This window comes from Peromyscus leucopus, chromosome 1, assembly GCF_004664715.2.
Source record: "Peromyscus leucopus breed LL Stock chromosome 1, UCI_PerLeu_2.1, whole genome shotgun sequence".
NCBI lineage: Eukaryota > Metazoa > Chordata > Mammalia > Rodentia > Cricetidae > Peromyscus > Peromyscus leucopus.
Genome location: NC_051063.1, coordinates 85,038,501 through 85,064,700, shown reverse-complemented (window position 1 = coordinate 85,064,700; position 26,200 = coordinate 85,038,501). Strand labels below are relative to the sequence as shown.

At 43.4% G+C, this 26,200-nt stretch overlaps 1 protein-coding gene across 1 annotated transcript in view; it reads left to right on the top strand.

The window, feature by feature from the left end:
• Positions 1-23,739, top strand: part of LOC114692158 (acyl-coenzyme A synthetase ACSM2, mitochondrial) — a 33,968-nt gene extending 10,229 nt beyond the window's left edge. The window contains exons 3-14 of the mRNA XM_028867808.2: positions 2,451-2,661; positions 2,895-3,102; positions 5,000-5,143; positions 5,536-5,692; positions 8,852-8,931; positions 9,109-9,232; positions 11,120-11,200; positions 16,927-17,028; positions 19,165-19,292; positions 19,401-19,500; positions 20,474-20,593; positions 22,172-23,739. Coding sequence (XP_028723641.1) covers positions 2,451-2,661; positions 2,895-3,102; positions 5,000-5,143; positions 5,536-5,692; positions 8,852-8,931; positions 9,109-9,232; positions 11,120-11,200; positions 16,927-17,028; positions 19,165-19,292; positions 19,401-19,500; positions 20,474-20,593; positions 22,172-22,276 — 1,560 coding nt within the window. The 3' untranslated portion in view covers positions 22,277-23,739. The remainder of the gene's footprint in view (positions 1-2,450; positions 2,662-2,894; positions 3,103-4,999; positions 5,144-5,535; positions 5,693-8,851; positions 8,932-9,108; positions 9,233-11,119; positions 11,201-16,926; positions 17,029-19,164; positions 19,293-19,400; positions 19,501-20,473; positions 20,594-22,171) is intronic.
• The last annotated feature ends 2,461 nt before the right edge of the window (positions 23,740-26,200 follow it).

The window sequence follows — 26,200 nt, the reverse complement described above, 5'->3', positions numbered from 1 at the left end:
CCATCTCGGGTCTCTGATTGAGCTGAAGACTTTATAGTTATAGTTTTCCTTGTTACCAGATTCAGAAAAGGAATTCACTAAAGAGGAGTAAACTGTATAAGGTTAAGAGACAGTAAAAGATAATTTTGGTAATGAAAATTAGAATAGAAAGTAAATTAGGTACAACCTTTTGCACTCAAAAAGATAGGATAGATATGGGGTATTTTCTCTGAATTCATCAATTATTAATGGACTAGACACTGTTGATATATTTATTGCCTGTACATATATTGTATTTAGTTATTATACTTCTTGTATATAGTTTTTTCTTATATTAGTTATAACATTCTTTTTTATTTTTAGACAAAAAAGGGGGAATGTGTTGTTCAAAGGTTAAATGTTCTTTTAAAAAAATACAGAGCCAGATATTGAGGTGAAAGCTGAAAGATTAGAGAAGCAGAGCAAGCCACAGCCAACCTCACCTGCCAACTCCATGAATCTTCTGACTGAAATCCTCTGAGTCCTCACCCAAATGGGTCTCAGCTGAACTGCTTTAGTTCCTGTTTCCTCACGCCTTTCTTTGCCCAGCCATGTCACTTTCTGGGATTAAAGGCATGTGTGCTTCACAGTACTGGGAATAAAGGTATGTGCCACTACTGCCTGGCTCTGTTTCTAGTGTGGCCTTGAACTCACAGAGATCTAGACAGATCTCTGCCTCCCGAGTGATAAGGTTAAGAGTGTGTGCCACCACTGTCTGACCTCTATGTCTAATCTAGTGGCTGGCTCTGTCCTCCAATCCCATGCATGTTTAGTTAGGATACACAACATAGCACTACAGAAATGTGGTAATATTTTGTTTGTGGTCTAACAAATAAAGCTTCCTGAAGATCAAAGTATGGAGCTAAGCTACTGGTTAGCCATAGAAACCAGGCAGTGGTGGTACACACCTTTAATCCCAGCACTCAGCACTTGGGAGGCAGAGGCAGCAGGATCTCTGTGAGTTCAAGGACAACTTGGGCTACACAAGATTGATCTGGTCTAAAAGAGAAACAGAGCCAGGTAGTGGTGGCATACACCTTTAATCTCAGCACTAGGGAGGTGGAGGCAGGAAGTGATATGACTGGGCAGAAAGAGGAATGTAAGGTGGGAAGAGATGGGAGCTCAGCCCTATTGGTGAAATTATTAAGGCCACTCCATGTAGTTAAAGGAGATTTATTTAATGGCATAACTTACAAATGAAGGGATAGGTAGGTTGAGGGTTCTGGAAAAGATGCAGCGCAGTCCGGCGATGTTCTCTGGAGACTCTCCTCGGTCACTTCTGGCGTCCGGGCTCCCAGCAGCAAGAGAGCATGGCGCATCCTGATCTCGGGTCTTCAGGGCCCTCCCTTGGCCCCGCCTTGTAGATGTGATAGTTACCAATGCCTCAATGGGTTGGAACCTCCAGACCAAAGCTGGAATGCTACCCACTACACAGCCCCTTTTGGGTCTGAGGATTTGGCAGAGGTAAGAAGTGGCTGAGGCCTGTTCCTTTGTCTCTCTGATCTTTAAGCGTTTACCCCTCTATCTGACTCTAGGTTTTTATTATTAAGACCAATTACGATTTGTGCTACAATGGGGTCTTTCACTGACCAGGAGCTCATCAAGTACATTGGACTTACTGGACAGCAAGCCTCAGGCATCTACCTGACTCCACCTCCTCAGTGCATGAATTACTACTGTGCATCACCATGACTGACTTTTGGTTAATGTATGTTCTGGGGGTAGAACTCAGGTCCTAAAGTTTCCATGGCAAGCCCTTCATTGATTCAATGGTCTCCTCAGCTAGCTTAATTTGTTTGTTTGTTTGTTTGTTTGTTTGTTTACTTATTCCTCCTTGGAATACTGAGGAAAGGTCTTACTGCCTCAATTCTCAATTTGGAATCCATGAAAGAAATAGTTAAATAAACAAAAGGAAATAAACAGCAAAATGAAAAGTAATAATAATCAAGGTGGAAATAATGAAACTTTTGACAGTGAAAAGGTCCGGGGAAAGATCTAACCCCAAGGATGTCTTCCAACTCACTTTCTCTACCCAGTACCCACTTCTTGCTTTCCCCATCCCCCAATGCCATATTATGAGCCACTAGGTCATTGATTATATCACAGCCCACACTAGCCAGTCATCTCTGGAATCACACAGTCAAACCTCAGAGGTGCACTTCGCTCATCTCTTAGGCATCTTCAAGCCAATCCTGCTAGCAATCAAAATTATCTATCATGGTAATATAGAATATGTTTTAACTTATTTTTTGAAGCATGTATATTAAAAGCCTCTGTTTTAATATAGTATTGATAAATCTAACCCTCATTTAAAACAAATATTTGAAGGTTTTCAACCCTTTTTAATAGTGTGTGGATGTCCTCGGATCAACAAGACTTGCAATTTGTTTTATTTGCTGTGTCCCCATTCACTAGGCCATCTCTCTTTTCAGGCTGGCAAGAGACCTCCACGTCCAGCCCTGTGGTGGGTGAGTGGTGGTGGGCAAGAATTAAAGTGGAACTTCAGAGAACTGAGTGACATCAGCCAACAGGCAGCCAATGTCCTCTCGGGGGCCTGTGGCCTGCAGCGCGGGGACCGTGTGGCAGTGGTACTTCCCCAAGTCCCGGAGTGGTGGCTGGTGACCCTGGGCTGCTTTCGGACTGGTTAGTAACTGCCCACACAGGCTGGGCACTTCCGCTTGGAAAGGAAACGTGGGCGGAGAACTTCAGCTTCCTCTCCCCAAAGACCTCCCCACAGAACATGCTGTCCTTACTCCCTATTGGTCCTCACATCCCACCTGCCCTTCCCTGTTGGCCCCCATAGCTGTTCACAGCCCTTCTCCGGGGAAGAAGACCACTCCCTTCCTAGGTCCCTTGAAGCCATTTGTCTTCGCCAGGCATCGTTTTCATGCCTGGAACCATCCAGATGAAGTCCTCAGACATACTCTACAGGCTGCAGACATCCAAGGCCAGGGCCATTGTGGCCGGGGATGAAGTGGCCCAGGAAGTGGATGCTGTGGCCCCTGAGTGCCCTTTTCTGAAGGTCAAGTTGCTGGTGTCTGAAGAAAGGAGAGAAGGATGGCTCAACTTCAAGGCGTTGCTCAAGTGAGTCGCTCCCGCCTTAGCCAGGTTTCCATCCAAAGTGGAAATCAAGACGAAGGAGAGTGAGACCGTAAGGAAAGGAAAGCAAATGCAAGTGTGTTTAAGGTGGACTCATTCCAAAGGCGCGTGGGCCTCGGTATGCATAAACCTTCTGAGAAGCACACAGAATGCCCCCAGGATTTTCTAACAAAGGACTAACAAAAACGTTCATCTTCATTTGTTGATGGTTGTAAGGGGCATTATCATTTCCAGAGTCCCATGTCATGGTAGCATTTAAAAAAAAGGAAAAAGCCTGGGAGACTGAGAATCTGAGAACAAGGCTCACTGGGTAAGAGCATTTGCTGTACAAGTATGAGGACCTGAGTTCAAATCCCCATCACCCATGTAAAATGCCAACAGGGCTGCACATGCCTGTAACTCTAGCTTTAGGAGGTAAAAGACAAGCAGATCCCAAGAGTTCACAGGCCAGCCTAACCTAGTCAAAAAGCTAAGATTCTGGTTCACTGGGAGAATCTGTCTCAAGGAAATATCATGGAAAGCAGTAAAGAGAGACACCGGACACCCTGCTTTGGTTTCTGAATGTTCACACACAGGTGTGTGCTTATCACATACTCACATGAATACAACACATACATACCACACACACATACTACAAGGCACATATACATAATATATACATGCATACACACACACTACATAGGCACACATGCGTATATACATACACACACACACCACATAGGCACATATAAATGCATACATACACAGGCAGGCACCTACAAACACACACACACACACACACACACACACACACACACACACACATCCTGGCATTAAGATGAATCATGTGCACATGCTAGAAGCAACAACATGCTATTGATTTGAATGGGTCTGAAAGGCATCCAGAATTACTCATCACAGCCATTGATGAAGCGTGAGACAGCATCTAAGAGATGCCTGGTACACTGACTTCCAGGCTCTTCTTCCCACATTCTATATCCCTAGGATCCACTTCCTTCCAGAATAGTGGCCCTTCTAGAATTTCACAACAAGACTGGCTGGATAAATGGGGTTCTGCCCCCTGTTTAAAATCCTTCCACAAGAGTTGTGTGCCTTAGGAAACATCTAGGGAGAACATAAGTTTTTGCTGTTGTTTTTCGTTTCTACTGCCATGATCTTTAAAATAATTTCCATAAAAATAAACAATAAAAACCAGCTTTGAGAGATTCAAATTCAAGACTCTAAGAAATCTGTGGGTTATTCCAGAGGGAGAAAAAAAAACAATGGGTGTCAAGAAACCATGTGGGGTGCTGGAGAGATTGGCTGCTCTTCCAGAGGACTTCGGTTTGATTCCCAGCACCTACATGGCAGCTTACAACTGTCAATAACTCTAGTTCCAGGGGATCCAGTGTCCTTGTCTGACCTCCACAGGAAACATATGCACATTGTGCATATACATATATGCAGACAAAACACTCATACACACAAAATAAAAATAATTTTTTTCATCACTTCGAAAACAAACTGCTCAACTTCTGTGTTCCTGGTATTATGCTGGGGCCAACCACAACTGAATAAGTCCCGAATAAGTATTTCTCTCTTTCTTTGTTCTAGAGTTAACTTTCTCACTAAACTCTGAGGTAGGTTGGGGTTTTTTGTCCCCATTTCACAGATATGGAAAGTGAGACCACATAAGTTAAGTAACTTGTACAAACTTACATAGTTAACAAAATGCTAACCCTGACTCTCTCAGAAATGCATGAATTTTACACTCAACAGCCGCCATTCAGAAACAGGTCATCTGACTTGCCCTCATCTACTTGAGGGCTGGTGAGGGAAGATGAGTCACAGAATCATCAGTATCCAGGCTAGATCTGAGACATTGACTTTCTGGTCCTTGTAGGGATGCACCCACCACTCATCACTGTGTGGAAACTGGAAGCCATGAATCAGCTGCCATCTACTTCACTAGCGGGACCAGTGGCCCTCCCAAGATGGTAGAACACTCCTATTCCAGCCTGGGCATCAAGGCCAAGATGGACGCTGGGTAAGCTGAGCCTTTTCCCTCTATAGATTTATGACAACTGTCATGAAGTCAGGTCTGATTTGCACTAAGGTGGAGATTAATAGATAAAGGCATCTGCACATTCCATACATGTGTATGCTTGCACACACACACACACACACACACACACACACACACACACACACAAATGGTTATTTACTTTGATGCCTTCTGTTAGTAAGCTTTTCTGGAATAAAGTGAGAGCACAACCCAGTTACCCGCTAAATTGTGTCTTCTGGGGTCACACTTTCTAAAGCACTGCCACCTTTCCACACATGCTGCATGCCCACACCTCACCCTTCCCACACAGCCCCTCAAGCACCATGCCCTTCAGTGTGCACTCAGCTCTGTGTGCCTATGTTCTGTGTTCCTAGCACCTGGACAGGCCTGGATGTCTCTGACACGATATGGACCATCTCAGACACAGGTTGGATAGTGAACATTTTAGCCTCATTTCTGGAACCTTGGTCATTGGGAGCATGCGCATTTGTCCATCTTTTGCCAAAGTTTGATCCACAGACTGTTCTAAAGGTAAGAGAGGACCATCCATATTGGTTGGTCAGAGTAAGCTCAGGGTTTACACACTCCAGGTCATAACAGTTGGTTTCAATTCATAAAACTTCTGCTAAATCCCAGCCACATGGATGAGCAGTGGACAGCGGGGGTGGGGGGGGTGGGGGGGTTGTGGAAGTTTGCACCCATCTAACAAAGCTCACAGTCTAGGGAGAGAAATGGACACAGGCATCGATGAATGGCATATATTCAAGAGATGGGACTAGGTGGTTCTTCTCTCAACTAAGAGGCACTTCTTTTGCTGGGAGACCTTAGATAAAGGGATGGGAGGTGATACCATCTCCCTCACACATGTGTGTATGCATGCATATGTATCTGTGTACATGCCTGTGTCTGTATATAAGTATGTATGTGTCATATTTTTTCTTCATTTTCAGTGTAACCCAAGATAATGGTTAAAATGTATAAAATGTCACTATTCTAGTGTACAGTCTGAAAAGCGTTCACTGGGGGCAGACACTGCCTCAGTCACCTCCCAGAAATACAGCAGACTGGGGGGCTCACACAGCAGATGCTTCCCATGCTTCTGAGGGATGGACTTGAAGATGATCAAGGTGCTGGAGGGGTCACCTGCTTAGTGAGGAACCTCATGCTGTAGAATATCAATCACCTTCTTGCTATAGCCTTAGGGGAGGGAGAGGTGGGGAGGTGAGAAGGGAGGAAGGAAGGGAGAGAAGGAAAGAGGGAGGAGGAGAGAGAGAATCTCATTCTTATGACACTAACTAGTGTGGCATTGACACACCTTTTTCAGTACTTGACATCATTATCTCCAAATCCAATCACATGAGGGTTAGAGATCCAGCCTATGGATCCACTCAACATATGGAATGTATGGTTCATTTCAGACACCCATGTCACCATCCCCAGATGGAGGCCTCAAATGTTCCCACAGCTGCAGAAGGTGACCATACCTCCCTTGGCCATGCTCGCACCTCATAAGTTAAAAACTCTTTTGACTTCTACCAGTTTAAATTTCATATCTCTCTCTCCTCTCTCTCTCTCTCTCTCTCTCTCTCTCTCTCTCTCTCATAAATTCAGGTGTAGGATGGATTATCTTTTGTGTCTGGTTTATTTCATTCAGTAAATTTCTCTGTGAGGTTAATCCATATTTTTGCATGTGTATTGTTTGTCCTTTTAAATTGTTCTACAGTATTCCATTCTAAGAATGTGTCTCCCTTTCTTTCCCATCATATTAGAGGTGGGTGTTTGGTTTATGTCCAGTTTGGGGAATTTACCTGGGAGGAATTCTAAAGAGCAAATAAGATTACTTTCCCTGTAGAGTCTGAGGTAAATATTAAATTACATGCTATAGCTGCTTTTTACTGCATAGTAACAAGTAATAAATGTTCTTTTTGATGGCAAAAATATACTACAGAATTAGACAGTGTCATCAGTTACACACACAGGAAACTGTTGTGTGATGCATGTTCTTTTTTTCTAGATGTTTGCTTAGATCACTATTCAGTTATGCACAAAACAAACATGGTGAGGAAAAGAGCATTGTATGCCATGTGGCGAACACTGACTCCTCCAGGTGCTTGTGAGCCACTTAACCCTGCAGGGCTCAGGTCCATCCACAGGATCACGGTGTATGCTGCATGAGGTCACTGTGGGAACTTCAGGAGGAAGCACGAGCATTCAGTTCCAGACCTTTCTTGGACACTGCTTTGGAAATATTGAGACACGATTTCAGCCACTTTTGACCACTATAGTCTCTCACAATTAGTTTCATGGAAATAGCCTATAACAAACCTAGTTCCAGAAGGTCAAGGCACTGATCCAAGATCATATAATTCATCTGCTGCAGCATCTGGTGGAAGTGTTGCAGCTCTGAGGGCAAAGACTTCCCCAATGCAAGTGTTGCAGCTCTGAAGAGAAAGAAAGGTATCCTGGCAGTCAGGAGATAAGACATACCACCAAGTCACACCACACAACAAAGTTCCCACAAGAGACTTATTGGTAGGGAAAACCCCAGGAGGGTGGCTGCCTCTGCTTGAGTGAGAATCAGTAGAGAACTGAGTAGAAGACAGGGTTTATATGGTTTCTTGGGGAGTAAAAATTCCAGAGTGTCCTGGGATTGAAGGGATTATGTGGCCTGATTTTAGGGCAAGCTCAGAGTTTGGTGGCTTGATTTTGAAGCTCAGGGATGAGAGGGATTTCTTGCTGAGTGATTGGTGGGATTTCATGCTAAGGATTGGTGGGATTCTGTGGCCTGATCTGGGACAGGCTCAGGGATTGACGTTTTCCCCTGCTTGGCCCTTGTCTTAGTTAGGGTTTCTCTTGCTATAACAAAACACCATGACCAAAAAGCAAGTTGGGGAAGAATGGGTTTAATTGGCTAACACTTCAGCATTGCTGTTCATCCCTGAAGGAAGTCAGGACCAGAACTCAAACAGGGCAGGAACCTGGAGGCAGGAACTGATGCAGAGGCCATGGAGAGGTGCTGCTTACTGACTTGCTTCCCCAGACTTGCTTAGCCTGCTTTCTTATAGAACCAACAGCCCAGGGATGGCACCACCCACCATGGCTGGGCTCTCTCCCATTGATCACTAATTGAGAAAATGCCTTACAGCTGGATCTCATGGAAGCATTTCCTCACCTGAGGCTCCTTCCTCTCCAATGACTCTAGCTTGTGTCAAGTTGACACACGAAACCTGCCAGTACAGCCTTGGTCTCTGATTTGGGGGTCAAGTCAGGGCCAGAGTGTTTTTCCTTGGCCTCAAAGTCAAGGTATTCTTTCCTTGGTCCTTTTACCCTACATTTGATCTATCCTCCTTGATAGCGGAGGCCTTACACCCCCTTTGGTGAGGTAGGGTTGGGGTTACAAGGACTAGTCTTAAACTGAGTGGGAAGAGCCAGCCAGGTTTTGACAAAAGTATTCCAAATGAATCTTGGACCTTTTTCTGTCTGCGTTCATTCCTCTGTTGTGTCTTGAGCATGTGTGAGAGTCGTGAGGGTCATGAGGCTTGGTAAGTCTGAAGCAAACACAACAGACAACTAGAATTTCAGTCTGTATCACTACACCTTGAGGAGTTATGACTGTCACGGTGATGTGTGCCTTGCTGAGCATGGCATCTGGTCTAATGAGCAGTGTCTCAGATGGCTCTCTCCCCTCAGGTGCTGTCCAACTATCCCATCAACAGCATGGTGGGTGCCCCCCTCATTTACCGGATGTTGCTACAACAAGATCTTTCCAGGTGATGGACATTTGGGGGGCTGGTAGGAGCCTCTAGATTCATCCCTATATCTATTTATCTGTACACAATTAGCCTATATAAACCCAGGGCCACCATCATACCACCCAGAACTCAGTCCCAAGCCTGGGTAGACTTCAGTTCCAACAAAACTAAGGGAAAATAAACTCTCTTCTTTAGTTACAAGTTCCCACACCTGCACAGCTGCTTCACTGGAGGGGAAAGCCTTCTCCCAGAGACTCTGGAGGACTGGAAAGCCAAGACAGGACTGGACATCCGAGAGTTCTATGGCCAGACAGAAACGGTATCTACTCCCTAGGGGACCATGGGCTGAGTCTTCTGCCAGACTTCAAATTCTGTTGATAATCTGTTTATTTTGAAGTAGTGTTATCACTCTTTTAGTTGAGAAATACTTATTGAGCATCTACTACAGGAACAAAATGACAATGTTCTTGATTTCATGGGCATCACATTCTAGTGGGGAAGGAAGGCAGAAAATCAAGATATAGATGTCATGGTAGGTAATGCAAAGAGCTATGAAACAAGGCAAAGAGAAGTCTACAGCTAGAAACTTCATCACTTCTGCGTCGCTGTAGCATAATAACTGAGGCTAGGTGATTTATGAAGAAAAGTAGATACTTTGGCTTATAGTTCTGAAGCCTGGGAAATCTAAGATTGGATGTTGCATCTGCTCACACCTTTGGTATCCCCATGCTGCTTCAACACATAATGAAAGTGGATGGGAAAACAGACATGGGCCAAACAAACTAAAACACGGGGTAGCCTTGCTTGGTAGAAACCTACTTGCGTCTTAAGAGAGCCACTACTCAGTCCCATCAGAAGGTGTTGATTCCTCTTCTGACCTTAGAGGTTCCACCTTCAAACAGCACCACCACTGCAACAAAAACACAGCAACTGTTCCTTCAGACAGATGATCATGGAAGTTCTCGTGATGGAGTCACACATTAGCAGAAAACTACAACTCTCCAATGTGTCAGGCACAACACTCAGCTGCTCAGACAGAAGCTAAGGACAGGGAGAAGCCAGGAAAGTCCCCATCATCCCTGCCACCCTGCCAGTCTTGGAGTTAGCATGCAGCATGTGTACAATATGTATCTGCACTGCTCTGTGGTGCTCATCAGAACAGCCCCGAGATTCTGTCTCCCAGCTCAATTATTGGCTCCTTTTCTGAGTGTCTCCCTCTCTCGACCCTCAGTGCTTTTCTCCTCTTCTCTCTGACCTCTCACTTATCTTCGTTCTCCCACTAATGGACCCCGGTAGTGTCCTCCACCCACCACCCACCCCCGCAGGCTGGAGACAGTGCTGCGATGTGAAGCAGTCAAGAAGAACTTGAGAATCCACGTGAGGACTACAGGGCATGGAGTGCACACCTAGTAAGGGCTTCCATTCATCCAGAGGAGAACATGTGCAGAAGAGGCTTCTCTGTCCCACAGCCTCTCCGAGGACAAGGTTTATTTCAGGATTCAAGCAAACTGTCCCTAAGATCTTGTAGGCCTCTCAGACTGCAGATGACTAACTTTGCATTTAAAAAAATTATTATCACATAAGAATTGAACTTAAAATTCCTCCTTCTTCCCTTTCTCTTCTTCCCTTCTTCTTCCTCTGCTTCCTCCTTCCCCCTTCTTCCTCTTCCTCTTCTTTTTTTTTCTTCTAGTGTAACTGAGAACCAAGCCCAGGACCTTGCACAGCTAGGCAATTGTCCTGCCACCAAGCTACACCCCACCTTACTGTGTGATGTTTCTATGTCTGTGTGCCACATATCATGATTGCTCAGGGTTTTTAGCATATCCACATACTCAAACATTTAAACTTCCTCTGTGTTGGAAACATTGCTTCTTCTCCAACTTCGAGACGTGTGATCCCTTGCTGCTGATATTAGTCACTCCACTGTGTTAGAAAATGTGAGAACTCATTTCTCGCAGTTAGCTGGATTTGTGGAGGGTAGTTGTTCATTTCTCATCCATGGGAAGTTACCAGATTGTCTTCTGAACAAATAGTTTGGTGGAGCCACTTGGATTGGGGTTCCAAGAAGGAAGCGGGGGGATGGGTGTGGAGGAGACAGGCCTGTGAATGGCTGAGGGCAGGAGTGAGAACCGCTCACAGAACCCTTCCTTCCCCGGACTGTGCAGCTCTTCCTGAGCCTTGCTTTTCTATCTGCTCCTCTCCACAGGGTCTCACGTGCAGAGTTTCCAGAACGATGACCGTCAAACCAGGCTCCCTGGGAACAGCTGTCCCCCATTATGATGTGCAGGTTTGCTAAGGGCAATAAGGAGGGAGGGAAAACATGAATTTGTGGTAATGTATTTATTTATTATGTTTTCATTGAGTGGAACTAATAGTAGGTATGCCAGTCCAGCTGAATGAATGCCCCAGATCCCCAGCTTCCAACTTAAAAAAAAAAAAAAAAAAGCCCAGGTCTAGATGGATTCACAGAATTCCACCAGCCTTTCAAACAGAAACTATAGCCAATACTTTTTTAAATTTACTCTAAAAATACAAACAGAAGGAACACCTTCAAAATTCTGTGAAGCCATAATAACTTGGACACCTAAGCCAGGTAAATATACTAAAACAAGGCAAATAAAACTATAGACCAATATGCCTGGTGAGCATAGATGCAAAAATTCTCAATAAAATAATTGTAAACTGAATACAGGCACATATAAGAAAAAGCATTCACAATGATCAAGTTGTCTTTATTTTCAACATGCAGGCATGGTTCAACATACCTAAATCAATAAATATAATAAATCATATAAGTTGGCTTAAAGAAAAAAGTCACGTGATTATTTCCATAATGCATTAAAAAACCTTTGACAAAATCCAATCCAGCTTCACAGTAAAAGTTCTGGAGAGAACAGTACTGGAGGAAACGAAATTCAATGTAATAAAAGTCATATATGAGAAACCCACAGCCAAAATAAGAAAGTTTGAAGAAATCAGATTAAATTCAGGAATGAGACCAGGCTGTTGACTCTCCCTATCCCCTTTCTATAAAGTACTGGAAGCACTAGCTGGATTAATAAGGCAAGAGAAGGAAATTAATAGGAAAAGAAGTCAGATTATCCCTATTTGCACATGATATGAAATTATACATAAGAGATGCCAAAAATTCCACCAGAAAACTTCTAAAAATGTTCTACACTTTCAGCAGTATCAGGATCAAAGATCAACCTACAAAAATCAGTAATTTTCCATATACCAACAGCAAAAATGCTGAGAAAGAGATCATGGGTACACTCTCATTCACAATACCCTCAAGGATATATCTAAGAATAAACCTAACCAAGGAGGTTAAAAGTCTTCCAAGGTGAAAACTTTAATTCTCTGAAGAAAGAAACGAGGAAGACACTAAAAGTTGGAAAGATTTCCTATGTTTATGGACTGGTAGAACTAATATTGTGAAAATGACCATTCTACTAAAAGCAATTTGCAGATTCAGTGCAATTCCAATTAAAACCCCCCATGATACTCTTCACTGAAAGGGAAAAAAATCCTAAAACTCATATGGAAGTAAAAAAGACCCCAGATAGTGAAAGCTACCCTGAGCAAAAAGAAGAGTGCTGGAGGAATTACCATACCAAATGTCAGGTTATTCTGCAGAGCTACAGTAATAAAGAGCACAGTGTCAGCATAAAAACAGTCATGTAGATTAATGGAACAGAATAGATCCAAACATAAGTGCATGTAATTGTAGCCATCTTCTCTTTGACAAAGATGTCAAAAATAGACACTGGAGGAAAGACAGCAATCATCAACAAATGGTGCTAGGGAAACTGGGTGTCCACATTTAGGAGAATTAAATTAGACCCCAAAAATCAAGTGGATGAAAGAACTAAATGTGAAACCCAAAATGCTGAAACTGTGAGAAGAAAACATCAGCCTATGAGGAGCCGATGCAGGAAATCACCCTCTGAACAAGACTCCACTTGCTCAGCAGTTAACAACTGACAAATCTGATCTCACAAAACCAAAAAGCTTCTGCACAGCAAAGGGAACACCAACCCCATGGAGAGAGTGCTCCTAAGCAGGAGAGACTCTGCTAGCCACACATAGGACAGAGGAATAGTACTCAGAATATTCCAAGAACTCCAAAAACAAAAGGTCAAGAGAACAGATGAGCCAATTCAAAAGTGGGTTATGGAATTGAACAGAGTTCTCAAAAGAAACCATAAAAATGGCTAAGAAACATTTAAAGGTATTCATCATCCTTAGCAATTAGGGAAATGCCAAGCTAAAGATACTTTGAGATGTCACCTTAGCCAGTCAGAATGGCTAAGACCAAGAAAAGAACTAACAACAAATGCTGTCGAGGGCACGAGGAAAGAGGAGCCCTCATTCATTGTTAGTGGGGCTGCCAAATGGTGTATCCACTCTGGAAATCAATGTGGAAAGTCACAGAAAACTGAAGGTAGACCAGCCATACATCCTAGCTATACCATTCTTGACATACGCCCGAAGGACTTGACGTTCCTACTCCAGAGACACTGTTCAGCCACGTTCATTGCTGCTCTGTTCACAACAGCCAAGAACCTAAATGTTCTTCTACTGATGAATAGATAATGAAAATGTAATATATAGACATGGTGGGATACAATTCAGCTGTAAAGAAAAATGAAATCACGACCTTTGCAAGTGAGTAGATGGAAAATATACTAAGTGAGGTAACCCAGACCCAGAAAGACAAATGCTGTGTGCTCTTTCTTATTTCAGGAGCCCAGCTCCAAACATTCAGGCTTGTATATATAACATGGAGAAACCACAGAAACCAGGAAGGCAGAAAGAGATCATGGGGAGGGTGGGGTGGAAGAAACTCTAGAGAGGGAGATAGAAAAACATGGGTGGTGAGAAGGGAAAATGAGAAAAATAGGGAGACTTTAGCTGAAGAGACTGGGGAGGAGAGTGAAAGTAATGCAGAGGAAGGGGGTAAAAAAGACAAATAACACTAAGGATGTTTGAAAAGGCCAAAGGGAAACATGTTATTTTATGTTTATTTAAAAACATATATAATGTGTGTGTATGTGTGTATATGTGTGTATGTATGTCTGTGTCTATATGTGTGTGTGTATTTACATATACAATTTAAATGAAGTTAAACCACACGAGTGCTAATGCTTCCCTCACGAGTCAGACACTAACAAAACCCCAAACCCTAATGCCAGGCATGGGAATCCTCCCTTGGAGTTGTCGTTTAGGGGTGGTGCTCTGAGAGATTCCCAAAACAACACAGGCCATTGCCATTGCCCTTGGTTGTCCTCCAGGACCCGAAGATATAACACCACATACTTTGGGCACAAGACTTGGAGAAATTGAGCTGGAACTGACCTGAAAACCTCCTTCCTGGGGCCCAGCTCTCACAGTATTGGAAGGTGCTATGCAAGCTGACCAGGAAGAAAAGCGATCAGTCGTTCTACTCAGCTGTGAAGCCTAAGGACAAGTACTGGCCCAGCAAGATAGCCCCAGAGGTGCAACAGTGGCAGTGTTATCTTAGAGATAACCAATAGATATAACCAATAGTGTAACCAATAGACTTACAGCCTGCTCAATAGGAGACAACTCATGCCTGGTACTACAAACCTAGGGCTGGAGAGGACATGGATCCTAGAGAACCCACTACTGCCATTTCCTGTAGATGTAACCAACTGTCTTATTAAATAAGAAACACAGAACCAATGTAAAGAAGAAAGCCAAGAGGTCAGAGCTAAGAGCTAAAACCTCACCCTTCCTCCTGTGGTGGTCCTACCTCTGAAAGAGAGCTATTTCTATGTTAAAGTCTGTTCTGCCTTCTCATTGTTTGTAAACCCAACCACATGACCACCTCGTCACTGCCTGTCTGTACAGACCTCCAGGTCTTCTATGGTTGGTATTGAGATTAAAGGCGTGTGTATCCAATGCTGGCTGTATCCCTGAACACAAAGAGACTTGCCTAGCTCTGCCTACCAAGTGCTGGGATTACAAGCATATGCCACCACTGCCCAGCTTTCCTATGGCTTGCTAATAGCTCTGACCCCCGGGCAACTTTATTTATTAACATACAAATAACATTTTAATACAAATAAAATATCACCATAGTTTCCCTAAACTAATATAATTTCTAACTGCATCCTGGGTACTTACCCTTAAACCCACAGATAAGCCTAACTTTTCCCCCCACCACACACACACTCACTCTGCAGGAGATGGAGACCACTACAGATCCACAAGTTATCCAAATGCAGAGAACAGCTGGCTGTGGGGTAACCAACCCCAATTGCTACATCTTTAATGAAAACCCACACCTAAGGCTCAGGGAACATCTTGGAAGAAGGGTTAGGAAAACTAAAAGCCACGGGACCAGGGTTCATGTTGTGAGATAGTTATCTTCTAAAGATGACAACAGATACTGCACACATAAAGTCTCAATGCTACAGTTGCCAAGACAATAATGACCTTACCCAACACAAATGGGTGAGAGTTCACAAGGCTCCACACCTATGTGAGAAAGTAGAAGCCATCAGTGGCTACGGAGAGTGAGAGAGCCAGTTTTCTCCAGGGACAAGCTTCCTAATACGTTATTCAACCCCCAATAGTCAACCACTTAGCACAAGTATATTTGAGCAAAACTAAGTGGACTCAGCATGGTGTGTGTGTGTGTGTGTGTGTGTGTGTGTGTGTGTGTGTGTTTATTACATATGTATGTATGTAACAGTAAAGACGAAAGTATGAATTTGAGAGGAGTGAAGAGGGACAGGTAAGGAGTTGGGGAGTGGAATGGAAATGATGTAAATAAAATACTAGTGTATAAAATTCTCAAAAATAACAAGTTTAAACTTAAAAATAATATTGATATATTAAAAAAATGTTTTAAAAGGAGGAGGAGGGCCACTGTGATGGCTCAGTGTGTAAGAGTTTGATTCCCTGAGACTCACATGGTTGAAGGAGAGAAAAAAACTGCAACCTGCACACACACACACACACACACACACACACACACGAATGAATGAATGAATGAATGGATGGATGGATGGATGGATGGATGGATGGATAAATAAATGAAATGAATGAAATAGCTTTAGCTTTTGAAAAGGACTAGAAGAGAAAGGTAGTGGGAGAGGGAGGAAAGAGAGAAGTAAGGGAAGGAGAAAAGCAGAAACCACTTTGCTTATCTGGCAAATTGGCTGAATAGTTACATTGTTAAATGTGATTTCGAAAGAAAAACAGAAGTAACCTGGCCTAATGTTTTGTAACTTGGGTTTATAGTTTAGTGATCAGCACCCTTCCTTCTAGGTCAGTAGGTACCCATTGCAGCACAGAGCCCAATGACTGATAAGACAATGCAGCTTCGCCCCTCTGTTGTTTATTGACGGGTTACACTCATTTTTATTAGCATTATAGTGACTGTATTGTAACTAATGTTTTTTCTCTTTTTATTGATTTGGGCTGAATCTAAGAACTAGAATTTATATTTATGTGTCTATGGTTACATGTAGATTTCTGTTTATTGGAAGTGTGACAACTTCTGTCTAATTCGGAATCATGTGTGATGATCTGTCATGTAATTCACTGTGTTAACTATACAGAAATGCTTGTCAGTGTTCTGTTTTGTTCACAAAGCATTTCTGTTTTACAGAAGCCATTGTCCAAGCATAGTGCCTCATAGCTGGAGGTCAGTAGGCAAAGTAGCAGAACAACATTTGCTTTTAATCTCTAAGTCTACAAGTGAGGAGTTTCTCAATGGTAATGGGAGGCACATGTTTTCCTGAACCCTTAGAGCCAGAGGCACCTGCCCAGGTTCCTCTGGCCCAGTTCACTGGGAGGTTTTACTAGCACAAACCCAGACAAGTGGACCAGGAATCCAAGCTTAAACCTCTTGGCTTCTCTTGACTTCTAGTTCATGTTGAGAGCAGAATGGCCTCCACTTGACCAAGTCTGCCATCACACCACTGTTTGTGCAGCTCCTTTTCTGTGGGTCATCCATCCATCTTCCTCTTTCTTCAGATCATAGATGAACATGGAAATGTCCTGCCCCCTGGCAAGGAAGGAGACATAGCCATCAGGGTGAAGCCCATCCGGCCTGTAGGCATCTTCTCTGGATACTTGGTGAGGACCTATGCTCTCCCTCTGTTCCCTGTCAGGATGAGATAAACCAAATAGGTTGAGGGATGCTAATGTTATAAAGACCACCAAAAGGTATTGGCAAGATTCGCAGAGTTATCAGGGTTCAAGATCGGGCACTTTTCCACAATGATACCTAATTCTGTGTAAGCCATAAATAATATTAAATTAGAACAAAAAGGAATGGGCACTTTATGAAGAGAGATGCCAGGCTGTTTACTCTTGTCAATCTTAGCCATTTACTAAGAAATCACTAAAAACTCACCTTTTCCCACAAGCCTTTGCAACAACAAAACCTTCTATAATGTGCCAGTATTCCTATTGCCTCTGAGCATTGCCCCTGCTCTCTCCACAAAGCATGGACCCAGGCTCTATGGCATTGTGGAGCTTTAGAGCCATGCTGGATACTCCATGGAGAGTACTAACAGCATCCAGGGTTCAGACCCCTGGAAGGCACTCACAGATAATGCCTGAGTAGGGCCAGCTCTCTTTCCATGTAGTGATGGTGAAGTCAGAGATTATAAACTCAGTCAAATCTACAGCTGTTGGGAAATGCTAAGAGGGAACATCAAACACACAACTTCTGGATATGTGGTGAATGCTTGTGCCCAAGATAATATATGGGCAAGTCCAATGATAATGCTCTTCCTATCATTTATTGTAGCAGGTCTCAACCTGTGGATCATGACCCCTTTTGAGGTTAAATGACCTTTCACAGAAGTCATCTAAGACCATCAGTAACCACAGTTATTTATATTATGATTTATAACAGTAGCAAAATTACAGCTATGAAGTAGCAATGAAAATAATTTTATGGTTGGAGGTCACCACAACATGAAGAACTGTATTAGAGGGTCCCAGCATTAGGAAGGTTGAGAACCACTGGTTTATGGAGCAAGTGCTCTTAAAACTCCTGATTTACCTTAAACACATGTAATGCTCTTAGACACCATGTAAAATTTTTAGAACCAGCTTGCTCAAATTCAAATGCTATTCCAGTATTTGCTGGATGATCAGGAGCAAGTTATCCATCCCCCTGTCTCACATCCTCATTGGTGAGTTGGGTATCATGTTGTATCACATTAGCAATGTAAAGGAAATGGTACTTATGAAGCACCTATAACTGTACCACATACAAATGTAATAAATAAAGAAACCCTGACAGGTCCAAATTATCACCTCCACAGGGGAAACTGAGGTTCTGCAACCAGGACACAGCTACATTGCACTCTTCTCCAAACACTGCCTGCACACTTTCCCCGTGGGTTCTCACATTCTAGCAAGGGACTAGAGCATGGGTGTCCCCATCTAATACATGTGAAATAGATGCAGTGGCATTGGCAGATATATTTAAGGCCATGGTGGGAATGGCAGCAGAAGCTGCATGGTGACTACAAGAAATCTGTGGTCAAGAAATGTGGCTCCTTGCCTCAGTTCCACAGCCTAGAAGAGCAGATTGGCTTCAGACAAGCCCCTTGAACTTCCCTTGACATTCCCAATGATGGAGCTGGGTGAAGAATTCTAACCTCCTAACTGGACATCAGCTTAAAACCCATGCTCCCATTCCAGAGTAACAGAAAAATGTCCAGAAAACGCTAGCGCTCAAGCCTACTCACTGCTCATGTGTTAGTGGCTCGGCTAAATAGAAGAGTCCAGCCATGGCAGAAGTGTGAACCCTGGCTGAGACTTTGGAATCCTGCTGGCCAGTCTCTAGACCTTTCAAGTATAATGAAAGAGTCGGGGGTGGGGGGTGGGGATACCAAATGGACTCAATAACCTTAGGTGGTATTGTGGAGTGAACAAACGTTAAATTGTCTGCAGAAGGAAAGATGGAATATGCAGGGGGAAACACCCTAGACTATAAATGAATCAGTGAATATGTCAATATTATCTATAAGACTAGATTCAGGGTAGTGGGTGAGAGACCTTCAGTGGAATGACTAAAATGAATGGAGACTATCCAGGTTGGCTGGGGAATCCAAGGTCGGTAGATTTGTGACAGGTCCACCATACAATGTACAGCTGCTCAAGTGGTAAACTGAAGGAACTGTTCATAGAAGTCCTCGGAAAGGGGTCTTAGAGTTTGCAGACATAGTAGCTCTCTGTTTCTGTGCTTACTAGGAAAATCCCAAGAAGACAGAGGCCAATATTCGAGGAGACTTTTGGCTTCTGGGAGACCGGGGAATCAAGGATTCAGAAGGGTATTTCCACTTCTTAGGGCGGACAGACGATATCATTAATTCCAGCGGGTGAGCACTGTTTCTGGACCAGGAAGGGTGTTGTGGGGTTTTGTTCTTCCTTGTTCTCAGTCCTAGAGGTTGGGTGCCCTGTCTTCTCTGAAGGACATACTTTTGCAGGTACCGGATTGGACCATCAGAGGTAGAGAATGCATTGATGGAGCACCCTGCCGTGGTTGAGACAGCTGTGGTCAGCAGCCCAGACTCTACCAGAGGAGAGGTGACATGTAGTTGTGAAATGCAGGGACAGTGTTGTAAGGAGGTTAAGAACACAGATTCACAGGCTAGACATCTTGGGTTCAAATATTGACCATACTGCCAATCAGCTGTATGACCTCCACCATGCTGCTGAACCACTGTTTTCCTCAGTTTCCACATTTGTGAGATGAGGGATTGTTATGAGCATTAAATGTGCTATATATTTGCAAAGTGCTGGGAACAAGACTTAGCATACCAGCACCTGTAAGGAAGTATCTGTTCTAGGCTTGGTCTAGAAGATGCAGCCCTTGAACTACAGCATAACTAAGGAGGGGGGCCCTAAAACATCAGGGTGACAGGACTGTGCAGAGCTTAGTGTGTGTGTGTGTGTGTGTGTGTGTGTGTGTGTGTGTGTGTGTGTGTGGAGAGGGCTTAAGGTGGATCAGTGCTCCAGTGCACTTCTGCATGGCACAAGCTTGATGATGCCCTATGTCTGGCAGATATGGGCCACATGATGTGTGAAATAATGAGAGCCACTGGGGAGCAAAAGAGAACCTTCCACTGAGCTTTGAGTTGTGGATGGTTTTATTTTACTTCCCATCAATTAAATATGAAATTTTTATCCCATCCTACAGATGGATAAACTGAAGTTTAAAGAGATTAAACAGACCATTTAGAGTTCCCACTCTTTGTTTTCCTACCCTCTCCTCTCTGCATCTACTTTCCCCTCAGCAGCCTTTACTATCATTGGGGTATTAGGTGAACCTGGGGTCTCTTAGCCTCACTTCCCACTCAAAACTATAAGTCACTTGAGAACAAGTTGGAATGTTGGCTGTTCTTGCCCACTTCCCATGTTTTCCTTTCCTTTGGCCCAGACATTTGGATGGATGCAGGCATTTAGTTGTGGCAGTGGTGGGCATCTTGATACTGATTTTGCTTCATCCCAAGAGATGAGTAAGTTTTCTGATCCCTCTTGGGTCTCATCCTTGCTGTAGGTGGTAAAGGCATTTGTGGTCCTTGCCCCTGAGTTCCTGTCCCATGACCCAGACCAGCTCACCAAATTGCTGCAGCAGCATGTGAGGTCAGTGACAGCACCGTACAAGTACCCCAGAAAGGTAAGGCCTTTACCACCCCATGTCCCCTGTGCTTACAGAACACCTGCTATAGTTCTCTTCTTTGGCACGAGAACAAGTTCTCTAACTTAAAAGTCCTCCCTGCAGTGACCAAACACTCCCCCCAAACAACCCAACAACTACCTTAGTGCATGAGAAGTGGCCACAGCCTCCGACTCACTCTGAATTAAACGCCAAATGCTTTTCCTATTTTTTCAGACAGGGTAGCTAACTCAAGTGGGAACTTACTGCATCACGGCTCACTCTTTGCAAAACTATTCAGAACTACACAGCTTTCAGTTGCAAGGACAGAAATATAACTTAATTTTTGTTGCTTGTATAATTGACAAGTCCATGAGTGGGCACAATCTTTTTCATGGTTAGTCCCAGGCATATGTATGATGTGCTCAGAGATTTCAATTTAATTTCTTCATTCTCTTTCTGTATTGGCCTCATTTATTGAAATGTTCTCTCTCTCTCTCTTTCTCTCTCTCTCTCTCTCTCTCTCTCTCTCTCTCTCTCTCTCTCTCTCTCTCTCTCTCCCTGGTGTCATCCTCTCCAAGTATACATTCTTAGCAGCTTGGCAAACTGCAGTAGAGAAATTGCATGCATGTCCCCCACAGACCAATGAAAGTCTTGGAGTTGCTTCTTGCTGGACTAATTTAGGTACCCATCATTAAACCATTCTATGTAACCAGGACACTGGGGTATCCTGATTGGTCAGTTCTGAGTCGTGTGGTCATCCTTGCAGAAAGCAGAGGAAGGGTAGGAGAGGGTTCTTCTCTACACCCAAAATGTGATCTAAGTGAGGAATAGGGGGTTCTCCTAAGAAGATGGAAATGTTCCTCCCGGAAATGACAGAATGAAAGGACTTTCACTCTGGGCACTAAGACAAACACTCTGCCATGTTGGGGAGACCATAACTGCTCAGCATCTCATCCCTGCGACAACACTTAAAGGAGGAAGTAGGTAGTTTTGGTTCATGGTCTCAGAAGTTGTGGTCCCTGGTCAGGGGGCTCCATTAATTTTAGGTGTGTGGCAAGGATGAAATGTCTGGTGAAAGGGCACGGCAGAGGGAAGCTGTTCACCTCATGGCAGTCAAGAAGCAGACCAGTAGAGGAAGGGACTAGGGACAAGATAACTAGGGAGAAGATAAATAAGGATTTATTAAGGAATCCTTAATAAAATAAATAAATAAATTGAAAGAAATAAAAAGAAAGTTAGCTTTAAAAAAAAAACAAAAAACAAAACATACAGAGTTTGATGTGGAAGTTTAAGTGTCTGCCTTTGGGCCATGCCATGTTCATCTTGCTGCTTCTCTCTCTTCAAGACTACGTATAAAAACTAGTGCTGTACACCTCCCTTCTCTGTTCTAGCCATCTTCTTCCTGCCCTGGTCTCAAGAGACCTTTCAAGGCTTCTTACGGCAAACAGAGCCAACTTAGAACATCTCCATCCTCCATCCTCATGTACCTGGGCCCTCCAGCCTTAAGAGCTAGTGCTCACAGCATCTCCTCTAAAAAACAAAATTCAGTGTACCATAGTCACCAATGACCCACATTGATCTGATTTTTCATAACAGGTGGAGTTTGTCTTGGACCTGCCCAAGACCATCACAGGGAAAATTGATCGGAAAAAGCTTCGAGTCAAGGAATGGAAAACATCAGGACAAGCCCAGGCCCAGTGAAATTCCCAAGGCCCTCCCTGGGCTTCTGTCTTCCCCATTCCTTTCCTGTGACTTCTCATTTTTCCTATGGAGACATAAGATTACTCACGCAGAGGCATGTATGTGAATTCTGTCTTTGCTTCATTATTAAAGCAGAACAATGACATGTTGGATACTAAAAGAAGAAAGAGGGAATGAGAGATTTGCAGAAAGAAGTGAGAAAAAGTCTAATAAAACAGCAAGGAAAAGAATTACAAGTAAAAGCGGGATGGAAGGGAGGAAGGAGGAAGTAGAATGAAGAGGGGAGAAAAGAGAAGAGAAGGAACTGGAGAGAAATTAGGAAAAGAGAAGAATGTGGGCAGGACACTAAAGTCTTCCCCAAGTTGGTTCAATTCTTGGGGACATCGTGTCCAAAGGGGGAGCAAATATCATAGAGCACAAGGCACTGTCCTAGGCATGTCACAGGCCATCTTCACTCATATGTGTTGCATCTGCAGGCTCAACTTCTGCACATCAAAACATGCCACTCTCTGTGGCTCACATTCCTTCTTGTTTCTACACTTCCTAGAATCACTATTAAAATCATTTCAAAATCAAAACTGTGATTTGGGCAAAACAGAAAGGAGGAGTTTTGCAACAGTTTATGGACTGGAGAACCCACAGAGGATAAGCACCCACACTCATACACACAGACACAGACACACACAAATAAATAAAGTAAAAGTAATAAAAACTAAAAAGAATAAAGTATGACATTAGACAATGCCTAAGTTTAGCTGCCTTGTTAGACACAAATTGCCCTGCTCTTGAAAAGCTTGCACATGTATTTAGACGTTCTTCAATACCTCTGCTCTCCCTCTTCTCTCTAAAGCCTTTTCTTGATGGGTTTGCTCTCTGCTAATTTTTCATATTAAATTGTGATTGATATGGCAAAGATCTTAAATGGTCACACCAAGGACTTACTTTATCTAATGAAAACTCTGGCTAGAGAAAAATCTCTGTCCAGCCAAAGCTATTTCATAGTGGAGGGCACTGAGTGGTTTTTAGTTCAATGACATTATCTGAGCTAAATAATAGTTATCTGTGTCCCACACTGCTTTTCTGTTGATCCTAACTGGTCCTTCTTAACCATGGCCTACTATCATTATCCCATATTGAGATTTGTGTGTATGAATGCATGTTCATGTTTGTTTAGGGTGTGTGTGTGTGTGTGTGTGTGTGTGTGTGTGTGTGTGTGTGTGTCTGCATGTACCTGAGTGTTCATGTATATGAGCACCAAAGGAAAATCTTGTCACTCTCAGGAACACCATCCATCTCCTTTGAGAAAGAATTTGTCACTGGCCTAGAGATCACTAGTTTAACTAGACTAGCTGGCCAGTGAGTGCCAGGGTTTCCTGTCTCCACCTCCCTAGCACTGGGGTTACAAGTGCATGCTACTCCTTTACTTCCTGTGCTGGCTCTCCTATTAAAACTCTTGAACATGATTTTTACTGCATTCCATTACAGTGTCCAACCCATGAGCCCTGCCTTGGGTGTTGTGCATAGTGGAAGCCCTTTTCTTTTAAGAGGAATCTGTGCTGTCCCTCAGTATAGACTCTGACTCCCTTCACTCCACTCCATCCTTCCTTCATGTGGCTTACATGAAGTATTCCTAGTAGCTTGTACCTTTAACAGGGGCCAGTGTACAGTGACTGTGAAGAAGTCACCAGCTCTTGTCTTTTTCAGCACACAATGGAACTTGGCCTCCTGATCCTCTGTTCTTTTTGTTGTTGTTATTGTTCCCTGCTTGTGATACCCTGACAGCACCTTTTCAAAAGCAGGTGCATCAACCACCACCACCCCCAACATGCACAAGCACACAACCTATCATAATTGCACATAATAAATCAACCTCAAATAGTGCAGTTTAAAACAACTATCTCATTATGCTAATAAATTCTATGGACTAGGAATTTGAAAGAAGGATGGAAATAGTGGATTTTTTTTAATGGCAATGCTCCACTACATCTAGGACCTTTGGTTGAAGGACTTGGGAGTTGAAAGAATTTGATGGATGGGATTATGTTGCACCCCCAACACACACCACCACCACCACCACCACCGCTCTGGTTCATATGTTGACTATATTTGTACTGGATCTTCTTATCCTGGATAAAAGGAGGTCATGAAGGTGGATCCCTCGTGGTAGGATTAGTAGCTTTATAAGAAAAGGAGTGGGGGAAGAGATCACTCTCTCCTAATCTTGTGGGACACAGTGAGAAAGCAGATGTCTGCACAGCACTAGAGTCTTGACAGGAAACCAAATCAGTCACCCCCTTCATCTTGAACTTCGTAGACTCCACAATTGTGAAAAATAAGTGTCCAGCATTTAAGTTGTCCAATATCGTGTCCAGTCACCTATCACCTAGGAACTTCACTCACATGGAACCTGAGTGGGCTGGAATAACAAAGGAAGGCCTTGTATGTGGCCAGAATTTCCTCACAGTGTGGTAGCATCCCTTGTCACACCTACACAGGTAATAAAGATAAAATCATGGTAGGATTGTTGCTCAATTGATGAATTGCAAGTATGAATGCCTGAGTTCAATTCCCAGACACCTCATAAAATAAACACTTGGCATGATCATAATCCTAGCACTAGAAGAGACAGAGATAGGCAGATCTCTGGGCCAGCCAGCCTAACTTACTTGACAATTTCCTGGCCACTGTGATGCCTTGTCTCCCTTTAAAATGGTGGTCAGCATCTGAGGAACAACGGTAGAGGTTCTCTTCTGCCTCCACATGCACACCAACACAAGATTAAATCACCTTTTAAGACCTACCCTCAAAGGCCACATAAGCAGCCAGTCACTGATATTGTCCCAGATTCTAGAAGAAGGCACAGAAATTCTACCTCTTCATGGGAGTCAAATAATTTAAAGGTATGTTATAAAACCATAATCCTTTCCCAGCACAGCCATGTTCTGAGTCAATAATTTCTAATTCTGTGCTTAGAGGAGCCTTACTCTGCTCATCAACAGCACAGTCTCGGGGGTTCGCAGACAGCTTACATCACTGAGGTATTGACATCGTCTAAGGAAAGACTCAGAGAACTCAGAGTTCAGAGAGCTGGAGCCAACAAAGAGAATGTCAAGGAGAGAGTAGAGAGATGAGAGAAAGGTTAGCTTTAATGTCTTAACTTAGTATGGTTTATTATGACCGATTTACAACCTCTTGATTATGATGTCCTTGCCTAAGTTATATAAGGAACATCTCCTGATTTAGTCAAGTGATTGCTTTATCCCAATTTTTCTCTGAGATAATCCATCGTTCACTATACTTTTACGTTTGCACTTTGATAGCAACACAGATCAAGGCTGTGATTTGCTTTTCCATTAATGATATGTTTAGTAAAGTATGAGTGCAGATCTGCAAACGGACAGTGAGAGCAGCAGTGTCAACAACTGCTGAGAGGTCACAGAGTCTATGGGAAAGCAGAGCCAGGAGCCTGGTCCCCACTGCCAAATGCCGGTGCCTTGGAGCGTGCTAGTTTAGCAGCCATCTATGCCTCTCTCCTGATGTTACTGCAAAAGACAATATAACCAACAGGCAGAAGATGAAACCACCTGCACAAGCACCCTTGACCTTCAGGGTGATAATATGCTCTCGTATTCCCCCCACATGCAAAGGTTGGGGCTTCCTCCTCTGGGTAGAAGAGACAATAAACTCCACTGTGGGGGAAACATGCAGCATTCTAACAACTCCCCAAGATGCTGGACAAATTCACATCTGCAAAATCTTCCTGTTGGTATGCTCACACCCAATGGTAACTCCAAGTCCTTCATTTGATGCTTTCTTCTGGCCTCATCAGGTATCAAGTGTGTATATGTTGCACAGACATTCATGCAGGCAAAACATTCATGCACATAAAATAGAACAAATAAATCTTTTTAAAATTAGTAAAAA